Source organism: Hipposideros armiger, unplaced genomic scaffold, assembly GCF_001890085.2.
Source record: "Hipposideros armiger isolate ML-2016 unplaced genomic scaffold, ASM189008v1 scaffold_455, whole genome shotgun sequence".
Classification (NCBI taxonomy): domain Eukaryota; kingdom Metazoa; phylum Chordata; class Mammalia; order Chiroptera; family Hipposideridae; genus Hipposideros; species Hipposideros armiger.
This window is the reverse complement of record NW_017731805.1, coordinates 1,535,325-1,554,415: the sequence shown is the minus strand read 5'-3', so window position 1 is coordinate 1,554,415 and position 19,091 is coordinate 1,535,325. Positions and strand designations below refer to the sequence as shown.

Genomic DNA, 19,091 nt, shown 5'->3' with positions numbered 1-19,091 from the left:
TTTTGAAGTCTTACGTAGCTGGTGCTTGAGTCATTTGAAAAATTAAGAGGGCTTGGTGTATAGATGGTTCCTTTACCCACTTGTTTGGCACCTGGGTTAAGATGGCTGGAACAGATGAGAGTGAACTTTTTTTTTCTTTTTTTCAAAATATAAAATGCTATCTACAAGCATACACTTTTATTGTAAAATAGCTTTGGAAATTTCACTGCATTACATTAAAAATAACTGAGAAGATTTGCCTCAGTTAAAAATATATGTGTGTACATAATTATATACATTTTTATGTATCTGTCAAAATATAGACTAGTTTTTTTTTATTAGTTTCAGGTGTACAAAACAATGTAATAGTTAGACATTTATACCCCTCACAAAGTGATAACCTCCCTCCCCCAATCTACTACCCCTCTGACATCAAATATAGCTGTTACAATTCCACTGACTTTTCCTTATACTGTACTCCACATCCTGTGACCATATATATATATATGTATATAAAATTATAGTTGACATTCATTATTATTCAGCTTCAGGTGTACACTGCAGTGGGCAGGCATCTACACCATCCATGAAGTGGTCTCCCTAATAAGACAAGTGTCCAGCGGATACCCTCCCAAATCTATACAAGATTATTGTCTCAAGGCTTTCTATGACCTTGCCTAGAGGTCATTCACTGTCACTTTTACCATACTTTATTGGTTTCATAGGGCCAACTTGGATTCGTTGTGGAGGGACTACACAACAGATGAATAGCAGGGGGTGTGGTTCATTGGGGGGCCGTCTTCAGAGGCGAGCTTTCATACTCCATCTGTGTTTTCTGTAGGAATTTCAATAGTTGAGCCTGTAGAAGAAAATGTGATAGAGGGAATTCAGTTCACCACCTAAATCCTTCAATTTAAGAAGCAGGTGAAAGTTTAAAATGCACAATCATTTAGTATGCATGTTTTCTGCAGCTTAATTATTATTTACTTTGAAATATGCATATGCAAGATCAAGAGAGATGAGTATTTGACTTATTTTTTTAAATTAGGTAATAACACATTTCCTGGGAACTGAATATTAATTGTTGTCATAGAACAGCTTTAATACTGACTTTTTTCTGTTTCTCAGGTTTCCCTTTTGACTTCATGTCACTTCCACAATTTTCTGGGGAGCAGCTTATACAGAGAGAGAAGCAGTTAGCTAATGTTCAAGCTTTGGCTTTGAAAGAATATCTGAGTAAGTAACAATTTGTACACTATATTCTATTGTAAGGATGTTGACTTGTTCAGACATAACACATTATTATTGCCACACTTTTCTTATACACTTTGTCTTTTTGCTGTGACACTCATTAGTAGAACTATTCTTGCTCTTGTAGAGATGATTTACAGTAGACAAAGACTGCAACTTGTTTTCCACCAGATTCAAAATATTCCTATTTATTTGTATATCACTGTTAACATTTGCAAAAATATTTCTCCAGGAAACTTTTGTATTTCATCATTCTTAACTGTATGCTGGAAAAGATACCTACAATTTATTCTGGTTAATATGTAACAGGTCTCTTTAAATCTCTTTATATATTTTTAGCTGTCATAGGAGGACAGAGACTACAACTAGAAGAAAATGCATTTTCAGATTAATTAATATGTTAGCTTGAGCACTGGTTTTTAGGCTTGAATCATGAGTACCAATAATAAGTAAGCACGTTTCATGTACTGGGTGAAGTTGGCATTAGGGATTTTCCTTATTCCAGAAATTAACACCTTTTCAAAAGTCATAATTTGTTTTTTTCTGTATTTCTTGGTTATCAGTTTTAATATTTATAAATAAATAATCATTAATATCTAATGTGAACTTATTTTAAGCAAATTGATATAAACTTCTAAGAAATTAAATTGTGAGGCTTCATTATTGCATAGAGGAAAAACAGCATTAGGATTAAGTAGATATATTATAAAATACAAACTATCATTCTTCGAAAGAATTTTAAAAATGGCTTGAATTTAGTAATATGTTTTATTCAACGGAAAATAATTTTAGAACGCTTGGTCTCAGTTATCCATGTAAGAATCGCCTACTTTTTCCATTGTGCATACACAGGGTAATTGTGTCGTCTTGAACTCCTCCAACCATTGATCTTTTTTTTTTTAAATTATGAAAATAATATTAGCACAAGGAAAATATAATTAGAAAGGCAAATCCATTTCAATAAAAAGTAGTACATGTTAAATCCAAGAAAGAAAGAAATACTGTAATACTAGTATTCCTGTGGATAAAACCCTTTCACGTCAAACATCAGCCAGCAGTATTCTTCACTTGTTGGCCTCGTCTGTCCCTGCTGAACGCCTCTGCAGGCCCCGACTCTTGCCGTAAGCCTCCCGCCGCTCTTCATAACGTGGTTCCTTCAACAGCTCCCCTATCTTTCATCGCCACCTCTCTTCCTTACCCTTCCAACCAGAAACACTGTCAGAGTGGAAGCACAGGCAGCTCTCTGAAGCTGGTACATCTCTCCTTTGGGTGAGAAGAGTTAACCCCAGTAGGGCCATCCCTGCTGCATGGCTGGGGAGGGAAATACTAGCAGCTAAAACTACATAGCTGCCTGCAGACGTGACTGGAAGCTCTGCTGTGGGCAGGGGGAAACAGTGGTACTGAGTAGATGCTAAAAATGTAGACGCACCAGCGCTGTGACACAGGCAGCAGCTGCAGGGATGGCACAGTGCCCGGAAAAGGAAGGGCAGGGAGGGGGCTGAAGCTGACGGAAGCCTGGGAGCGCGCAGCTGCCGGAGACGCCAGCTCTGGGCAGATCCATGAAATGGCTCATTTGCAATCTGAAGCATTAAACCTTGACTAAGACTGATGACCCAGTTAATCCATTTATGATGGAATTGCTTGCTGAATCAATTTCTTCTCTACCCAGAGAGTTAATACTGGATTAAAAATTTGGGGACAAAGATGCATCTGTTCAGGATTCCTGGGTCTCAAAAGACAGAAGAAAATGACGGCAAAACAAAGTTGCCAGTGTAAGAATATCTGAGTGTCTAGTCCAGTGATTCTCAAAGACATGAAATATGAATATAAAAGTACTTAAATTGATATTTTTAATTAATTTGTACAGGATGAAAACTCAGTAATGTAATAGGAACAGCTTTCTTTGGGAAAAACAAAAAGCAAAAGAACACTGATTCCATATCAGTACAAAGATTGTAGTCTTTGCTGAAAAACAGAAAGTTATTCCAAAGGGTTTTTCAGAATTATCAAGACATGGAGTGAACTTATTCTTTTTTTTTTTTTTCCCCCTCCTGTGCTAAGCATATTGCATAGGTTGTCTTATTTAGTCCTCCTCCTCATCATGTTAAGGTAAATTCCAGCCCTATTTCCATTTTCAAAAAAGAAACTCAGATGAAAATTTATCCCAGGTCACATCATTAGTGAGTGACAAACCAGGTTAGGGCCCATGCCATCTGCATCCAAGGTCTGAGGTCTTTAATACATGATCAGAGGCTGCAAAGAAAGGACCAGTACAGCTGCCTAAGTTTTAGTTCCCATTAGCCATCACCTGGGTGAGTTTAGATTCGTCCAGAGCCCAATATCTCTTGCTCAGTTCATTCCCAGAACTGCTTATCCTTCAGTTTCCTGGTCACATTGTCCCTGGATATGGATGACCCAGTTAATCCACCCCAGAATTAGGTTTGACTAATCTACCCCCACAGCCAGCCACCAAGTCAGATGTACTGTTTCTGTTTACCTGACCCCTCCTGTCCACCTCTTCTCTCACTGCCTTGGATCAAGCCCCCTCATCTCCTGCCTGGAGTGGTCCCATGGGCTCCCAACTGGCCTCATCTCCAATCTCTCCGAGTGAACTTATTCTTATCTTCCCCTACTCTTCCTCTGACTAGTACTGAACCAAACAGAGCAACTGCAAAAGATGGCATGGAAATGTACTCACGTTATGGAGGCATTTTGTTTTTTAAAATAACACAAAAATCAAATAAAATTCCTGTTAGGGTTTAAGTTTTTAGACTAATTTATTGTCACTCATTTTATTTTATTTTTTTTAATTATATCTCATCCTCTTGTTTAGAGTGATATTTAAAATTTAAAATTTTATAATTTATATTTTACACCTTTTTTTGGTCATTTGTAACTTGTATTGGAAAATGTTAACTGTATTGTTTCACTGATTTTGAAAGAAGAAGTTTAAGGATGCTGAACAAGTTTTAAGTAAAAGGCTATTCAGTGTGATGCAAAACAAATACCAAAGCAGCAGTGCCGTCATTCTGCTGCAGTGTTGGGTCACTATTCCGAGCTTTCTACATCGTGTGACCATTTATAGAACCAGTGCAAACCCTATTGCTTCATCTGCTGATCCTTTAGATATGCTGCTCTATATTTTTCTTTAATAAATCCTTAGTTATTACTAGCTTTTGAAGAAATAGTATTCTTTAGCTAATTTATTTTTAGACTTTAGTCCAGTATATTTCTCCCAAATCTTTATCTGCCACTTGTGTGCACACTCGTTTGTGTAGAGATTATTTGTCACCTAGGGAAGTTATCCTGCTCATCACTCTGTTAAACTTCATCTGTTTTCTCTCTCTACTGCTCAGTCATCAAGGCCAGCAGAAAGGCTTACCCTGCTCTTCAGATTGTCCAGTAGGTAATATAATTGACACGTTTTCATAAGCATACGTCAGATGCATGATTTTAAGTATATTTTTAGAATTAATACTGTTATAGGGCTAATTCCTGAAGCATATTACTTATTGTACATCATTCAGATGAAAGCAAATCATCGATAACTTTGTTTTCGAGTGGCTTCCAGCAGATTGTGCAGAAAATAAAAAGCTTGACTGCTTCTTATTTTCTCACTAAGAAGGTGTAATAAAAGCAGCATATATTACAACTTTTACTTTCCCATGACTGGTGGTGTTGACTTCAGAAGCCGTGTGTTATTCATCTGGATCAGAACCGGAACGACCCTTCCAATGTCCACGTTGGTGAGGTGGGATGTTACGGAGGCATTTCTCATAAAGCTGATGGTCTCAAGTAGAACCTCAAGACTGGCCACTTCCTTTTCAGCCTATTCCCTCCTGTTGTTTATGTACTGACCCCATGTAATGTGAAGTCATGTGCTCCACTCTTCCCCTTACGCAGTGTGACATCATGGGCTCCAATCTCCAGTGTCAGAGGGCGCAGCACAGTGCTTTCCAGGCGGTACATACTCAAATGTTTGCTGAATTGAATTCTCTCTGAATTTATACTTTACTATTTTCTTATAAAAGAAACTGTGATTAGTCCATAAGCATTTCAAAACTGAAATACTTTTATAAAAGTAATGCATGGGTATAGTTTAAAAATTCAAGTGGAGCTGGGAAACTTAAAATGGAAAGCTGCAGCGCCCTACCCTCTCCTCCCCATCTGTCAGTCTCTACCCCCCGGCAGAGAGTTTTTCTGACATTTCCTCTAGTTTTCTAAATAATATGTGCGTGCTGCTGTTTCTTGATTTACCAGTTTCACATATTATTTTAACATCTAACTTTGGAAGATAAAGACAACTTGCCCACATCATCTTCACTTCCCCTTTCCACCCTTTCCAGTGACGTCATGAATTTTGGTTAAATCGGTGGTTTCAGCATTAGTATGACTACGTATATACATAGGTTTACTGCTAAGTCATGTATTCTGTGACGATGACCAACTCTCCTTTCTTGTATCATCTTTGTCTTTCTTATGGTTGATGATCACCTTATTTTTAATTTCCCATTCTTCCTTACAGTCAAAATATTATGTTTTCCAGAGGCACCGACATTTCTGCCACGCACCCATCAATTAAATTCACCGTATTTTCAAACACAGCAGTTCCGTTTTCTCTTAATTTTTTTTTTCCAGAGTGTTTATATTTTGCCCTGTTGTGGACGAGTTGCTTCTTAGACCTGCTGAGTCTTCTCTCTCTTCTCCTTTTGGAATCTTCCTTTTTCCTAGACCCATCCTCCTCCGTTTTCTTGGCTTACTCCCATGTTTAGTTGGAGCATATCTTCCAGCAGCTTCTTGAGTAGAAGTTCATGGGGCGTAAAATTTTCAGCTCTTGCATGTCTGAAAATATCTTTACTTGATGGATAATTCATATAGAATTCCAAGCTGGAAATCTTTTATCCTCAATATTTTGAAGGCATCGCTCTATTGTCTTCTGCGTTGCTGTGTTCCTGTTGAGAAATCCAATACTGTTTTTATCCTTTGCAGTGATCTGTTTTGGTTGATTTGCTTTCACCCCCTTCTGGAACCTTTCTTGCCAGGAGCTTTGTGTCTGAAAGTTTTACTGTGAACCGTAGTGTGTGTATGCTCCGCTGCCGTCCCTCCCTCTCAAGCTGTGTACTTGATGAGCCATTTCAACGGAAGAGTCACACTCTTAAGTCTGAAAAATTTTCTGATCTCTTTAATAATTTCTTTCCTCCCATTATCTCTTCTCTTTCTTTCTAGACCTCTTACTAGTTATATATTGGCTTTCCTGGACAGAATTCTTACTTTTCGTTTTCATTCACATATTGTTTTCTTTTTGCTCTAGTTTCTGGGGGATATCTTCCATTTTAAGCCCTTTTATGGAATTTTAAAAATTTGAGGTCTCATGTGCCTAATTTTTAAAAGTCTTTTCTTGTTTATGGACTGTTTCTTTATCAGAGCATCCTGTGCTTGTTTCTTGGGTGTAGCATCTTCTCTTATTTCTATGAGAATATTAATTACAACAAACTTTCCTTCTTTCCTCTGTGATTGTTTTGTTTCTGCTGGGCTCCTTTTTTCTTTTTCTTTCTTTTTTTTTTTTTTTTAAGCTGAGCCATCCTGCCACCTGTTGGCAACTCAGCTCAGGCCGGGAATCGAACTGCTGTTGCTCAGAGCTCTCACTCTTAACCAGCTGAGCCACTCGGCCAGCCCTGGGCTCCATTTTTCTCTTTGCTTGCTTTAGCCTTTCTCTTTCATCCTGGACTTTTTTTTAGTTTGAAGGGGGACAGTAAATAATACCTTTTTTCCCTCCCAAAGTTGGAACCAATTGAGAAATAAACTTAAGACACACACAGGTGGAGATAAATTACAGATAAAAGCTGGATTGAAGGAAATGACTTTTTAGATCTATGGCCAGGCGGGTTTTCTGATACGCACACCTAGAATTGAATTTGTCCCCGGAATGACTGCCAGAGCTGGGCAGCTGCAGATCAACTCTAAGAGGGCAGGGCCCTTACCACGTTGCAGAGCCCAGGCACTCTGAGGTTTGCTAGCTCAGATGAAGTTGGAAAGCAAGGGTCTCATCAGAGCATTCCTAGTTTCTTTGCCAGACTAACCCAGTGAGTGATGGGAGGGAGAAGAGAGCTGGAAGTGGTACCTAATCAAAGTCCTTACACGTGTAGCCATAGGACCATGGAAATGCAGAGTCCCCCTCCCCCCTCAACACCTTTCCTTCCTGTCTGGTGGTTTTTTATTGTCTGTCCTGATTTAAATGGAAAGTTCTTACACACCTCACTCTAATACAGTATCTGACAAGCTGCATTGTAGAGTGGTGGAGTGACAACTCAACATTTTGGTTGTGAGTTCCTATCCCTACCTCCTCTTCAATATTAGTACCAACCCCTTTTCTCTGCAGGCTTTCAGTTTTTCAAAAGGAGAACCCCTCAATCTTTCCAGTGGGGCATTTGTAGCTGCTAGCTTTCTGGCCGCAGGGTGAGGATCCCAACCATTCAATACGTAGACTCTCATTTAATTCCTTAGTTTTAACCCCAGCATCATATCACCTTTGAATGTACCTGATATTTCATAGTCTGAGATGCCTTCTTTCAGTTTCCACCAAAACAATGAGCGTGAAGTCACCGGACTCTGAGACCGGAGGACGGGGCGGGTGGGGACCTTTGGTTCTCACTACTCCCTCCCTAAAATACCCATGAATCCGGTCCTGTGTTAGCCCAGGACCTCGTCTCCATCTTCCTAATTAATACCCCATAGGTCGTGCCCCTGTAGGCTCCCAAGTTTCTCCTTCCTTAGCTCCATCCGACTCAGTTACCACCGCGTCATCATGTATCTGCCAAGGTTTGTGGAAAACTGCCGTTCTGTATCGTTTCTCCTTTCGTTGTCTTCTTCCTTTACTGCAATTGTAGGTTTGGGGAAAGAGAAGAAATAGGTGAAAGTGGCCAAGCTACCACGTTTAACTGAAAGTCTTGCAGGTTTTATTTTCACAAAAACACCAGCATAAAGCTCTGCGATATATTTCTGAAAACTTTGGTAATCTTGTCTTCACTGTTTAGCGCCTTTCAGTGTTAACAAATGACTCTTCTTTTGTTTCTCTCACATAACTGGAAATTCTACCATTACCTACACATGGGAGTAAAACGAAACCAGCCTACACAGGAATGGTGATTCGCCAGATAAATTCACTTGTTTTCCTTTTCAAAATATGTTCCATAAAATAGTAGTAGATGTGCTTTAGAGAGGATTTAAAATGACAGTTGTATGGTTGATCCTATTGATTTTTTGTCTTACAGAAAGGAGAAAGTTGGCAAAGCAGCCTGAAGTACTTTCTGTTGATGAACTCAAACATCTATTGATGCTCACAAGAGAACGCTTTTTAGATCGTTTCGATGCTATTAGTCCTAAAACTCTAATAAAGACAGACAAAATTAACACCCCCAGTATGTTAAATGGTAAGTTTTTGTTGCTTTAAATAGTAAGGGTTTTTTTGTGTGTGTGACATTTATTATTATTAAAACTAATAAAATACATTAATCAAATCAAAATGTATCTTTTAAATAGAAATAATGATAGATATTTGCATATCCAAGTAGAGCAGGTCCTCAAGTAACGTCGTTTCATTCAACATTGTTTCGTCATTGATGAAGTGCTGTAGGAACTTAACTCTTCTTTATATCAATTAGTCTTTGGTAAAATTGGTTTCAAGTTGTTTCACTTAAAGCTACAGAACCTATGGATGTTAAGTGAGGACTCACTGTGTATATGATGGCCTGTATTTCTCATCATTTGAACATTAAAAATTTCCTAATTACCTCTTTCAGAAAACATGTTTAGGATAATTGTTTTTGAGCAGAGGGAGAAGCTTTTAAAGCGATCTCTCTTACTACTCTTACTAAGCTGCTAAAAGGGGTTTCTATTAAGCTGTGTATTCATAAGGTGAGAAAAGTGCAACCTATCCAGTGAATATAATATAGTTCAAACTTCACATAATAAGATGCTCCAACAGCTGCCATTCACTCTGGCAGGAAGTTACCAAACTTTACTGCGGGAGCAGGAAATCATTTCTCTATTAACTTGTATTTCTATTTTCCTGGCTCTTTTTATTGTGATGAATTTGAATTGAGTGAAGCTTCTCAAGATCTAACAAGAAAGCAGTTAAAGATGCCTGGCATTTTAAATGTGCAGGATAGTTTTTGTTTTTAATTCTGTGAGAATCATTTTTATGCCATAGATGAATAAGAAAATGATTGAAGAATCAAGTTAACAGTAATGTTTGTTGAATGCCTTTTGTCTGACGCCATGAGGGTACACAATGAAGTAAAAACTAGGATCCTCTGCTTTCAACAGGTTTATGATCTATTTGGAAAGCAAAATATAAATACAGCCCCGAATGCCGTGCTCTAGAGCCCAGGGTTCCAAACGCAGTTTGGTGGCTTGTTTGCTAAATGCCTGGAGGCAAGTTATTTATCCTCTCCCTGCCTCTGTTTCCTCATGTTTAAAATGGGGGTAATAAGGTCCGGCTGAGTGGCTCAGTTGGTAAAGAGCTCGCTCAAGAGTTTGGGCTCTGAGCAACAGTGGTTTGAGTCCCGGCCCGAGCTGAGCTGCCGCTGAGCTGCCTACAGGTGGCAGGATGGCTCAGCTAAAAAAACAAAATAAAATGGGGTTAATAACATTACCCACTTAATAGGCTTATTATGAGGATTAAGTGAGTTGATACATATGAAACACTTAGAACACAATAGATGCCCCCAAAATTGTTAGAGCTGTCATTTGTATTATTGTTACCATCGTTACATTTCAGTACCAGAGTTACATAGTAGTGTGGGGTAATCTGAAAGATACTGGAGACAGTCAATGGTTACTTGTAAATGGGGGGGGGGTGTTCAGTAAGTGAGAGGGAATAGCTTCTTGGTCACAGCATAGGCTCTGGAGCAACACTAAGAAGTTTGAATCCCAGCTCTGCAGCTTGCGTGCTGTGTGACCTTGGGCAAGTTTTCTAACCTCTCTGAGCCTTACTTTTTTATCTTTAAATTAGCGATGACATGGGTTGTTACGAGGATTAAATAAATTATTTGTAAATTGCTTAGAAAGTTTCCTGGTATGAAGTTTAAGTGCTGTGTATTTTTTGGTTAAATAAGCAAATACGAATTTCAAGGAAAGGAATCTAACTAGGATAGAATGGTCACAGAACTCTTTGTTAGGAGCTGAGGGGCTTGGTATATATAGGTCTTGAGCAATGATGCACTTTTATTTTGGGGCGATAATAAAATAAAGAAAGCTTAATAGTGATTTTTTGTCTGTGTCCCCAAAACTTTTCTATGGCATTTTTCACAGTTAAGGCCACCAGAGATAGCCTTAATAAATGCATAAGGGAAGGATTGTACAGTGAATCCAGCATCCCCTTTTATACACGCGCGTTCATGGCACACACCACACAGACACAGATGGATGCATGTATCTGCATAATATATTCTTATCTAGCAGAATTCAGTAGGTTAATACTTTTCGGTGCTTATGTGTATTTCTTTCTCTTCAGATACCAGTCCAGTGGAACCTATTTCTTCAAGTCTGATGGAAGCCAATTCCCTGGAATGGCCCGAAGTGCATGTTCTTCAAAATCTGGAAACGTTTGAAAGAGCTAAACAAAAAATAAGGTAAGGGCCGGCCGAGTGGTGCGATGGTTAAGAGCTGGCTTGGGATGCTAGAGGGCCCCGGTTTGGATCCCACATATGAGGGCCAGTGACACTGCCCTCCACAGCTAAGATGCTAAATANGGGAAGGGGAACAGACAAGTTGCTGTCCTTTTGTTCTTCAGTCTAGTTGTGGAGGACGTCGCTTCACTGGCCCCTGTTGGTATTATCATTGCGCTCTTCTCAGGTGAGGCAGATCGGTCGCCGGCCACTGGACGTCCGCTCACAGCGGCTCTTGACAGCTCACTCCAGCTGCTGGCCACTTATGCCAGCTGCCAGCCACTGATGGTAGCTTATGGCAGCCCACTGCAGCCTACACCGTCGATTCACAGCAGCCCAGCTCTAGGTCAAGCTGTTGTTCACCATCTTAGCTATAGAGGGCACAGTGTCACTGGCCCTAATGTGGGATCCGAACCGGGGCCCTACTGCTCAGAGCTGGCATCCCAAACCAACTCTTACCAACGAGCCACTTGGCCAGCCCTGATTTTTATTTTTGAGACAGTAAAAACCCTTTATTTTTAAAGCACAAAATCATATGCTTGGCTTTGTTCCATTGAAAGAAATCTTATTGTCCTTTTGATAAATTGAAATATTTCAAGAGATGTTGAAAGACTAAAATACTATTAAGATAATGAAACTAGGAAGGAGAATATATATAAGAGCCATGGAAAGAACTTGGAAAACAGAGTAGATATTGGGGATGAGGAAGCAAATAAAAATTTCTTCAGTGTTTCTAGCTTAGGCACGTTAGGTGGCTGGTAATGCAGTTTGAGAAAATACGGAAGGTCACCACCCAACAAGCCATCCTAGGAATGTTTAGGTTCCTGGCTATATTTAAATAATATTCATTTCATTTAAGGAATATTGATGTAAAGTTTGACACCAGGGACATAATCTTTAGTGACTTTATTTTTAAGCATCAAAATTAAACTCCCATTAAAGTCAGGTGCAAGAACAGATACCTGCTGTCACCACTTTTCTTTTAAAATCATTATTCTGCTAGTTTTAGCCAATGAGTTAAAATAAGGAAAACTAAAGAGTTTAAAAGAGTTATATGTGTTAATAAGAAGACCAAAAGAAGTAGAGGCCTGAAAGTAGCAGAAGAATTTGTAAAATGGCCAGTGATAAGATATATATAGAAAGCACAGTTTTTCTCTAACCAGCCAGTTCCAATTTTAAACACAATGAAAAAGAACTCATTCAAAATAGCAAGTAAAACCATAAATATTAGAAGTAACCTTAGCAAGAAATGTAGAATAGAAAAATTTGCAAACATTTATAACATCACATTGATTAATTTAGCCTAATGAAAAAATTAGTGATATACACCGAGTTATTATGCAAGGGTATTTGTTCTCAGTGTTATTTAAAATAAGAAACATTAAAAATAATGTCTAACTTTAGGGGCTAGGCTATATGATCATAGTACATCCTAAAATAAAATTCTGTGCTCCCACTGGAATGGCTAAAATTGACAAGACTGATAAATTATAGGCAAGTATATGGGACAGTCAGAACTCTCATACGTTGTTGATGGGAATATAAAATGATGTATCTACTTCAGAAAACGATCTGGCAGGTTCTTATAACACTAAACATACTCAGACCTATCTCAGCAATCCCATTACTAAGTATTTGCTTAAGAGAAATTAAAACATAACTCCACAGAAAGACTTGTACGAGGGCCGGCTGAGTGGCTCAGTTGGTTAAGAGCTCGCTCAAGAGTTTGAGCTCTGAGCAACAGCGGTTTGATGCCCGGCCAGAGCTGAGCTGCCAACAGGTAGCAGGATGGCTCAGCTAAAAAAGAAAAAAAGAGTTGCTGTATCATTTTGTTCATATATATCAACAGATATTTATTGAGCACCAACTATGGGTCAGGCTCTCCTCTTAGAGCTTTGCATTTTCATGGGCGAGACAGTCAAAAGAAAACAAATAACCAGACAAGTAAATGCTGTAATTATAAATTACTCTATCTGTGATGAATAAAAGAAACAAAGGGACTGAGGGGTAATAATTTTACTTACTGAGGGGAGGGAAATGGTGATAATGTAGATGAGGTCAGATGGTCAGGGACAACTCTCTGAGGAGGTTACATTTGAGCTGAGACCTAATGGATAAATGAGTGAAATACATTCAGACATACAGGGCCATACAAGGCCACATCGGTCATCAAAATATGGGAAGATACCATCAAATTGTTGATTGTGGACAAAAGTTATATTGCATATTTTAAGAACTTGTTTTGTGTTAAAACAGGTTGAACTGGAAAATAAAAGACCATTAACGTAGTGAAATTCAGAAGTCATAAGAATTTGGTTTTAGGCAAAGTCAGTCACCTGTTGTGAGACTTTGTTGCCTTATCTTTAAGATGGGATGACAGTCTCAGTTCTACTTCAAAGTTGTGAAAATTTAATGAGATCATGTATGAAAAAATACTTCGTAAGCTTGAAAACACTGAGCAAAATAAAGTGTCAGTGTTTTGGTTTTGTTTTTCTTAACCTAAGACATATTTTGGTAGTGTAATTTATCACAAACAGGATTTTAAATTGCTTTGATATCTTTGTGTCCAGGATTCTATATAAATGCAAATTATACATTTCCCCATTACATCCAGCTTGTAAAATGATTGAGAGTAATTTTCATTAAGAAACCTTTGTGAGTTACTGTTAGAGAATAGCTATATAGAAATTAAATTAAACTCATAATGTAGTTCTTGCCCTCCTAGAGTGTAAAGTTCATAGAACATGTTTGATTATTTTCTTGTTTGACTATTTTTATTAGATTTATATTTTCAATTTCAAAAATAGCGGGCATGGAAAGGGGAAAGGGTTACTGTCAGTGTATTATTGATCCCTAATGTATAGAAATGTAAGTAGTAACTCACAGTGTCAACATGTTAATCGTGTAATTATTAGTAAAAATGCTTGATTTGAGTAATAAAATAATCAGAAAATACTTGAATTAATATAAAGTCAGGAAATTAATTTTCTGTGCCGGGATCGAAAGATTTTATTTATGCTTTGGTGACACAGAGCCACCGCGTGATCTGTGACTCGGTGCTTGATAAAAACCTTTAGCACTCTCTGAATCTAAAGTATTTTTCTCCCTGCTGCTTTTGAAATTTTCTAAGAGCTTTGTGGGTTTATGGAGTGATGCAGTAGAAATAGTACTTCATTCAGAGCTAGTCTACTTCTGACTCAGCCATTTTAAATAGCTGTGTCACCCTAGGTCTGTAAGGCAAACGATTGTGTGTTGGTATCTTTCTGAAAAATAGGATTCATGGTTGTTTTTTAGGCTTGGTATGCTGACTTTCATGTTACACAGTGCTTATTTTCAGGTGTTAACTTGATTTTGAGGTGAGACCTGTGCTGTCTTTTTCAAGGATATATGTGAGGATTAAGGATGTAGCTTGAAAAGGATAAAGTTGTGCAAATAGTTTAGGTATAATAGTGACCCAGTGCTTATTCATCATGTCGTAATCACGGTAGAAGGGACCTTGGAGAGATTTCTGATAACTGCCTCATTTCATGGTTGTGCTTCAAGTAATCTTTCAAGTTCATAGAAAATTGGAACATCCAGTCTCTACCCTCAAAATTTACAATATTGTGGGGTTCCAGAACATACGAGAGGGTTTTGATTTAAATTTTATAGACTTGATAACCTCACAGCACTAAATAATGAATCATGCTGCCATTTATAAAGAATGGGATTATATCCATCTGTAAGTTTCACTGTGACCTACAGGTTTTTAAAAATGTACTCTGGTACTAAATGATTTTCAAAGATTTTACTGTATTTTCTTCCTACATGTGTGGTTTGTCAATTTTATTTGTATATTTTTCTGGTTTCTGCTTGTATCATCTTTTCCTGACTGTGGTGAATTCTAATCCACTTTCATTGAATCTATATAACATTTTTCCCCCAGAACTGGTTCGTTATCTTGCTCATCTGAACAGTTGCTGGGCCATAAAGAGGGTGCACGGGATTCAATCACGTTATTAGATGCTAAAGAATTGCTGAAATTCTTTACCTCCGATGGTTTACCAATTGGAGATCTTCAACCGTTACAGATTCAAAAGGGGTAAGTTAGAAAGTTATAACCTCCCATTAATTTTTTTCAAAAAATCATTTAAAAAAGCGCTTTGCATCTCATTTCCCCAGTCAATTCATGGCCTGTGCCACGTAGGCAGAATTCACAAGTTGGACTCCCATGCTTGTCAATGGGCCTTAATCCTCACATTTTACCGTGGCCAAATGTCCCACAGTTTCGTGGCACTGAATGTAAGGGGAGCAAGAATAATAAGAGCAATCTCAGCACATTCCCTGTAAAAGTCAGTAGCTTCTACTTTGTATACAAAGGACAGTACTTTTTAAGAAAATATAATTTGACTTGCAAATATATATGCATTTTAATTCTCTTTTCTGTGACTCTGGTGTTTTGATTTTGCTGCTCTGTACTTGTCATGACATTGTCACTCATACCTAATAGTAGTAAAAAGCACAATCTTTCAACTGAAGAGAACAGGGAAGTGTAATAAAAATGCTTTTGAAACCATAACGTTACCAAGTAAGAACTCAGTGTCTACATGAATAATTTATAACTAATTTGACTTCCAAGACAACTTCCACTAAGTTTCTAGTGGATAAAAACTGAATGTTGCTAAAGTTGACTTAATTACAGGTAAAACTGTGACATCAAATACTCGTGAGATTTTAATAATTTGTTTACTACCCCAACTTCTTCTTAATTGTTAATCCATTATTTTGAAAACCTTCCAAAGGACCTTAAAAATTATAGATCATTTTGATCACTTTTACAAAGGTTGTTTTGGCAAATATTGATTTTAAAGGTAAATGTTGGGGAGCATCTATTTGAAGGTAGTTTTATCTCAAAGACAATAATAGAGCAGATTGCCTTAATGTGCACGTTCACTGGAGAGACAGAACAACTTTGAAAGCTTGATGATTTTAATGACTCTCGGTCTTAATGACTTAATGATCTTAATGACATAAAAATTATGTAATTTTGGAGTCATTTTCTTCTTTTGTGGGAACCACAAAAGTGAAGAAGTGTGTACACATTTTCATCTATTTAATGTTGGATTATTGTCCTTCTAAATCACTAAGCATGAATCAGATGGGTTTGCTAAAACTGAATTATGTACGTTACATTTTACTGTTTTTGACCAGATGTCTTTCTAGATGCAGTGTTGTTGGGGACATATATTTAATTCTTTCTTTAGTTTACAGATGATTGATTTAGGAAAGTTTGATATGGTTCCTTGATGTTAGTAAAGGACTGCGTCGTTATCAAACATATCTTCTGTTAACACTCAAGTTGAAGGGTGAGCTTTCATGGCAGTGAATTAAGAACCTGTGGACTTTATTAAACGTCTAACTATGCAAGGAGCAATTCACAGTGCTATACTAAATTAAAGCAGAGGCCTGACTCCTGTGATATACCAAAGAAATATTAAACATTGACAAAATACCTATTTGTTACAATGTTTCTTTTAGAAAGAACAAGGTCTGAGTAAGATTAAACCAAAAAAGATAAAGTTGCTGAGAGGGATTGAAATCAGAAATGGAATACAGCATGGTAAAGGAAGTAACTAAAATGCTAGGGACCGAAAGAAAGAGTTCTATATTACAAAATTATTCGTTGTCATGCTCAGTCAACAAGACACTGGGGTCATTGCAATTTATTAGCGCTACTTTTTGTGGAGCAGTTTCAGTGAATGCATTAGAATATAAAGTCTGTTCTTTCAAGTTTATTAGTTAGCATATGTCTTACATGTTAATGTAATAATTTCAGATGCTTACCATAATACCCTAGGTCATTTTCTGTGGCCAATGGGCAGTTTCTTTCCTAATGCCGTAGGGGGAAACGTGATGGCAGATTTATTCTTGGTACTCTATCTGCTTGCCTTTCTATGTACCGTTTCTAAGTCTTCTGAATTCAAGCCCCTGCTACTTCATGCTGTTACCGTGTAAAGACCCCTGATGCATAATTCTCCCATTCCCAGCTAACCTGTTCTGAGCTTCAGGAACGTGATCCAGTCCATTAGAACAGTGCCTTTCGACACAGGCAAAGGAGGTGGGCGGGCACCTATTATTAATAGAATAACTGGGAGAGCTGAACCTCATTGCAGTGATGACCTTCCTGAGGTTTTTATATACCCCTGCAGGTCTGGGTTTGGAAGGGGCCGAGCATGAACGTTTCACGTAAGCTCACCATATGATTGATTTTAGCCTACCTGCTGACGGAAAGCCTACCTCAGAAGAAGAGCTGAAGTCAGCAAGTTAGCCTCTGATACACTCTAATATTTAAATGGTTGCTGACTCTTAAAGTAGGTGTCAAGATGACTACATTCCCAGGTAAAGAAAGATCTGGGTCCTTCATATGTTATAGTAGGAATTCAATACTTCTTTTGTTACCACAGGTTCGAGTTGACTTAATTATTCCCCTGTAAAAAAGAGGATAACTAAATGTATAATCATTAGTTCATTACACCAAGAAAAAAATCCTTCTGGAATAATGCTGCTTTTTGAATTTCCACATCAAATCATTTTCCATTCTTGATGTATCCATTTCTCAGGTTACGTTTATGAAATAAGTACCATTATAACTTTGGAAACTTGAGGTGCAGAAAATGTAGGTGACAAAATCCGCAGGCCTACCCCTGCTTCATTTTCTAAGGTTTGATATAATTTTTATCCCATGTAAGTGTCACTTGTACTGAAGGAAGTCACATATCTTTGTTTAGACACTTTCTGGAACTTTCTCTCTGTCACTAAATAAACTAAATACCAATAAAAAAAATTTTGTTTCAGGGAAAAACCATTTGTTCTGACACCAGAACTTAGTCCTCGGAAACTGCGGGTTTTACCATTTGAAAAAGCTTCAGTATGTCATTATCATGGAATTGAGTAAGTTTCTGATTTACACTTGACTCTTCTGCATGTTACTGATGTAGCTTATCTTATGTGAGTGTAAAGGGTGACTAATAAAATGGGATAGAGATATAGAACCAAAGATAAAGTATGTCAAACACAAAGCAATACGTACACACATAATTTGTCTTCTTTTTAACAAAAAGGCATTTAATGATTAATCAGTTTAGTAGCATTTAAATATCCTGTTATTACTTACTAGATATTTTAATCAAAATTATTTTGGTCCCTACGTTATAAATGTACTTACAGTACTGGTTATTTTAATATTCCCTGGTCACTAATTACATGTAGTTGCTCAGAAACTATTAGATGGAATATGTTCCCATTTTTGAAATGTTAATTATGTGTGCATTTTTATAGAATTTTAACACACCAGTTTAAATAAAATTTCAAAGTATTCTCTTGCTTAAAGGTATTAGTAGTTTCTGAGCGCTTGTCCATTTTCACAAGGACAACAAATGGAATGGTGGTGATGAAATATTTTATGATGAATTTTCAAAACCTTAATTCATTTTATAAAATATTTCACATTCTTAAAGCAAAATATTATTTTATATTGATTTTCTATAAATGAAAATAGAAAATAACTTGATTTTACCTTAATCTTTAAGAAGCAACTTTAAGTTTATCAGGGAAAAACTGAAACATACTTTTTGATTGGCTTTTGTGAATTTAATCTTGGTTTCACACAGACTTTAAAAATACTTCACTGACAGTCATTCACTCAGGGGCTAAAGATGCAAAAGACTGTAAGATGACTATTTCTGCCATTAAGAAGCACATGCTCTATTAGGGGAGAAAGAAAGAAACACGTGATTTTAGTACAGTATAAATAGTATTAGAAGACAGTTATATAACAATGGATGGAACAAAGTCGCATCAGACACTATTTCAGAGAATTTTAGAGAGAACATCTTAACTATGTTTGAAAGAATGAATGGGAGTTTACCTGGCAAAGGGGGTCTATTTGGGAGAGGAGTGAGGTACAGAGGTGTAGATTCTAGGAAGAGGAAATATTTTTGTTTTTTTAACAAGAGTAATATGTATTTTGCATTATAATGAGACCAAATCATGCAGTTGTGAAGATCATTGTTGATATGGCAGGGAGATTGATTTTTATTTTTATTTTAAAGATTTCATTGGGGAATTGGGGGAGGGAACGGCATTGGGGAATTGGGGAAGGGGAACAGACAAGTTGCTGTCCTTTTGTTCTTCAGTCTAGTTGTGGAGGACGTC

The 19,091-nt window shown here is 37.4% G+C and overlaps 1 protein-coding gene across 1 annotated transcript in view; it reads left to right on the top strand.

The window, feature by feature from the left end:
* Nucleotides 1-1,107: 1,107 nt before the first annotated feature.
* MTBP (MDM2 binding protein) overlaps nucleotides 1,108-19,091 on the top strand; it is a gene marked incomplete at its 5' end in the record, with an annotated part of 31,361 nt that continues 13,377 nt past the window's right edge. The window contains 5 exons of the mRNA XM_019665863.1: nucleotides 1,108-1,215; nucleotides 8,502-8,660; nucleotides 10,745-10,862; nucleotides 14,824-14,979; nucleotides 17,733-17,828. Of these exons, the coding sequence (XP_019521408.1) occupies nucleotides 1,108-1,215; nucleotides 8,502-8,660; nucleotides 10,745-10,862; nucleotides 14,824-14,979; nucleotides 17,733-17,828 (637 nt within the window). The remainder of the gene's footprint in view (nucleotides 1,216-8,501; nucleotides 8,661-10,744; nucleotides 10,863-14,823; nucleotides 14,980-17,732; nucleotides 17,829-19,091) is intronic.